Genomic DNA, 3747 nt, shown 5'->3' on the forward strand with positions numbered 1-3747 from the left:
ACGCGATATCATTGGCAAACTTTGATCGCTTATAACTCAAAAACTATTGCAGCCTCAAAATTTTTGTATTAAAATTTTTGACTCTACTTTATCTCTAGAACACGCTAATAAAGTATTATACGGAGGTTGTAAGACACCCTGTATATATCATGGGACTAATTATAATTCAATACAAATATACGAACTTTTACAAATAACTATGTCTTATAAACTGTTGTTATAATTCTTATTGTAATGCATATTATTGAATTTATCATAAAATTCTTTATAAAATTATATTAAATAGATATACTGTTCTCCTGCGCTTAGTCCTGTAACTACACTTACACGCGTATCGATCAGTCATCTGTTATTGATTTTTTCAAGTTAGGTGATATTGATTTTTACTGCACAGCTTATATATATATATATATATATAAGGATATATGTATATATAAGGATATATATATATATATATATATAAGGCTTCAGAAATCAAATAAATAAAATCATATTCTTTAACTAATTTTCAGTTTACTTTTATAGAGACTTTGAATTTGAGCTTTAGTTATAAGTATACATAATATTGAAGATATGCAAATCATAAAAATGACGACTTCTTTCATTCTCATAAAGAAAAAATCGATTTCAACTTGGCTGAGGAATGTGTTATTAGGCGTTAAAGCGCTAATGACTGTGAACATCTTTATATATATATATAATATTTTCTACCATATACATATTTATATACATTTTTTTTGTTTTTGTGCAACTTGCATGCTTCAAGTTTTCCCTTCCTTGAGCTGAAATGTTTCTGCATTGGATTCTTCGTTCTCTATATTCCTTTGATGAATCGGTGTAAGGAACACTAGCTATTGGTCCGTAGTGGCCGTTGGAAGAGTGCTCGTATCTCCGCTACTACTCTCTACTATTAGCATCACTGTTTCGGCCGCACCTCTCACACATTCCATCTGATGACTTGCCCAATCCTTACGTTGACAAAATGTAGAACAGTACGGCGTGCGTCTGCATAGGGAACATTCTGCGAATGCTTCTCGATTGCAGTTGGCACACTAAAATTCATTATCATTATTATTATTAGTCTGATGTAATATTTTTATTATGCTGTAAAATAAATTCTCTCTTTTTTCTCTTTAGATGATTTGCGATTAAATTCAAAGTTCGCAAAAGTTGAGAGTTAAAAGGATAATAGTTAGTGATAGTTGTGAGAGAGAGGAGTTGTGGAATTTTTAAATAAAAGAAAGCTATTTATAATAAAATTTCTCTCTCTTTTCCTCATGAAAATAGAAAATAATCAATAAAATATCTTTTCCTGCATTGGTATTCTTTTTACCTTTTTATTATGTGCATCGGATGCTGGTTGTAGTCCAACAGTTTCGATAACATCCGTCCGTCCACCAAGTTGTGCGACCAGCGCCTGCTCTCTTCTCTGCTGTCTGTTTAATTCCTTCACTTCTTCCAAAGTACGCCTAAATTCGTAAGCTAATTTCATCATTTTGTTTGACAGTTCATCTAATTTCTTAAAAATGTCGTCGCCTTGACCATTCTCCGTTTGATGTGTATTTTGTACGACAGAGTCCTGTTCCTGGGATTGTTGTACGACCAGTCCACCATCCGTGGAAACAAACTGCGGCCAGACCTCTTTGTCAGGCACAACGACCTCGTCGCCGCTCTCGTCGTTATTGCTGCCATCTCGCGAATTTTCAATTTTATGTTTACGCGAGGGAGCGTCTCCGTCAGATGGATCCCTGGTTCTTCTCCGGCGCTTGTACGGAGTAAACAGTCGCACCGGTCCTGTCTAAACAGATTGACAATGTTGTGTAATCGGAATTTAAATTTGTTTCAAACAGGAAATTTTAAAACATATTTTATTTACTTACCGCACTGTCATCATCGCAACACGCTGCGCAAGTACAGGAAGTGGCATGCGGTTTTAAGATCTGTTCGTCGATGAGGGTTTGCAAACTTCTTCCGCCAAATCGAATACTTCGTTTCCAATCTTTGCTAGACGCCCTTCCGCAAAGAGCCTCGAATTCGCTAGGCGTATACCACTCTGAGCCAACTTTGATACAACGACCCCTGCCGCCAGACCCGAATCTACTCTTATGCAATTCTGCATTTGTATTCTTACATCTGACAGGTAAAACCGCTAAATTTGCAGATTCAGACCAACTGTATATAGGCTGAGAATTGGGCGTGGAAACATGTATCTGCTCCGATTCCGTGTCATCCGCACTATTTTGAATCACTATGTGGGTTGCCTTCAGCTCACCATTCCAACGTAAAGGATCCGAGTCTTTATCGTGACGCGAGTCACAGATGAAACCATTATCGACGCATAGCATCTGTTTGAATTGTCCTGAACCTGGCAGCTGCGCAAATAATGAATATAATTTATATATTATATTTATTTATATTATACCATACACATATAGATACTATATCTGTATATGGTATAATAAATATGTATGTGTGTGTATATATATTGTATGTTTTTATCTGTTTTTATCTTTTAGAGAAATTTGATTAATGTTTACAATAGAAATGTGTATGCCGTATGATTGCCAGAGGCACACTACATTTATAAATAAACATAAGAAACTAGATGTTCGTGTCTGGACCGATTTTGTGCTACGATATCAGATTTGTGTTTTATTTAGATTGGGAATTGTGTAATATCTCAAAGCCATCTCGCGGTTTAGAAAAAAACAAAAAGAAAAAAAAAAGAATAAGAATTCGCAATAAATTGAAGGAAAGTCGTAATGCATCGAACATCGAGCATCGTTGACGGCACGTGTTCTCGGATTGTCATCGCGCTGGACAAGTGCACTCATACGCGTCATATTAGCGTCATCGCGGATAAAATAACACATAGGAAAAATAATAAGCGCGTTTCTCCCTTTTATACATTTGTAAAATCGCTTTTATATTCCATGCGTCTCCACGGCTTGTTTATCTGGACTTTATGGGCGTACCTGTAGCTGATCCGAGGTGATGACGTTGAAGGTCGCGCCATGGGTCGAATTGGATACGCCGATGATGGAACCTACGGGTAGAGAAACCGGCACACCAACTCCGGGAACGCCCGGTACGCCCGGCACCGAAGTAACACTCGCCGTGACCGCGACAGGATGTGCCTCGTGCTCACTCGTCAGCGCGGTCGCCTCCTCGGTCTCGCTCGTCAACGGTTCGGACATGTCCGGTAGCACGGCGACACTTTCCGATGTTTGGCTCTCCTCCATTTCGGCTGTTCTCGCCTCGCCTCGCCTCGCCGCGCCTTCGTCTCCTCGCCTCTTCGCCACCGTCGTTCTCTATGGTCGTACCGATGGAGCCTGATGTAGGGTAGCGGGTAGCCCACTCAAGCCCACTGAATGAAGCCCACTCAAGCCTCAAGCCCACACTACATCTATTTGTCTGCCGCCTGCCGCTCGCAATCGCAATTCGTTCGCAATCGTTGGCGCAATAGCGTCAGCGTCGGCGCAGGCTCTCGCGGTCCGGTCGCACAGCGCCCCACGCGAACTACGATGTCTAAAATTTATCCAATCTAGACAAAAAAGGATGACAAAAATCTTTTCGTCTGAGGTGTAATCTCTGCATATTTTTAGCGACAATTTTCCAATTTCTAGTTATTCATATACATATTATATAATCTGTAGGCTGCATTTTATGTTTAAAAAATCCTTAATTATTTCTATTATTTCATACTTTTAAATTGCTGTATACATCTTGTTTTCTGATTATAATGTG

At 38.9% G+C, this 3747-nt stretch overlaps 2 protein-coding genes across 3 annotated transcripts in view; one reads left to right on the forward strand and one right to left on the reverse strand.

Annotated features, from left to right (window-relative positions):
- Positions 1-731: 731 nt before the first annotated feature.
- Positions 732-3378, reverse strand: LOC115232727 (deformed epidermal autoregulatory factor 1). 2 transcript variants are annotated; one of them, XM_029802780.1, is made up of 4 exons: positions 2976-3378; positions 1881-2372; positions 1334-1798; positions 732-1052 (listed from the first exon to the last, which is right to left on the reverse strand). In XM_029802780.1, the coding sequence occupies exons 1-4, from the start codon at positions 3240-3242 to the stop codon at positions 852-854; spliced, it is 1425 nt and encodes a 474-aa protein (XP_029658640.1). In that variant the 5' UTR covers positions 3243-3378; the 3' UTR covers positions 732-851. The 2 variants fall into 2 exon arrangements, with proteins under 2 accessions (XP_029658640.1, XP_029658650.1); XM_029802790.1 differs by lacking the exon at positions 2976-3378 and adding an exon at positions 2909-2951.
- Positions 3379-3457: 79 nt separating this feature from the next.
- The window catches only part of LOC115232739, a 6346-nt gene continuing 6056 nt past the window's right edge, over positions 3458-3747 (forward strand). Inside the window, exon 1 of the mRNA XM_029802802.1 lies at positions 3458-3582. The gene's annotated coding sequence lies outside the window, so the exon portion shown is untranslated. The remainder of the gene's footprint in view (positions 3583-3747) is intronic.

Source organism: Formica exsecta, unplaced genomic scaffold, assembly GCF_003651465.1.
Source record: "Formica exsecta isolate Colony F162 unplaced genomic scaffold, ASM365146v1 scaffold1010, whole genome shotgun sequence".
Lineage (NCBI taxonomy): Eukaryota > Metazoa > Arthropoda > Insecta > Hymenoptera > Formicidae > Formica > Formica exsecta.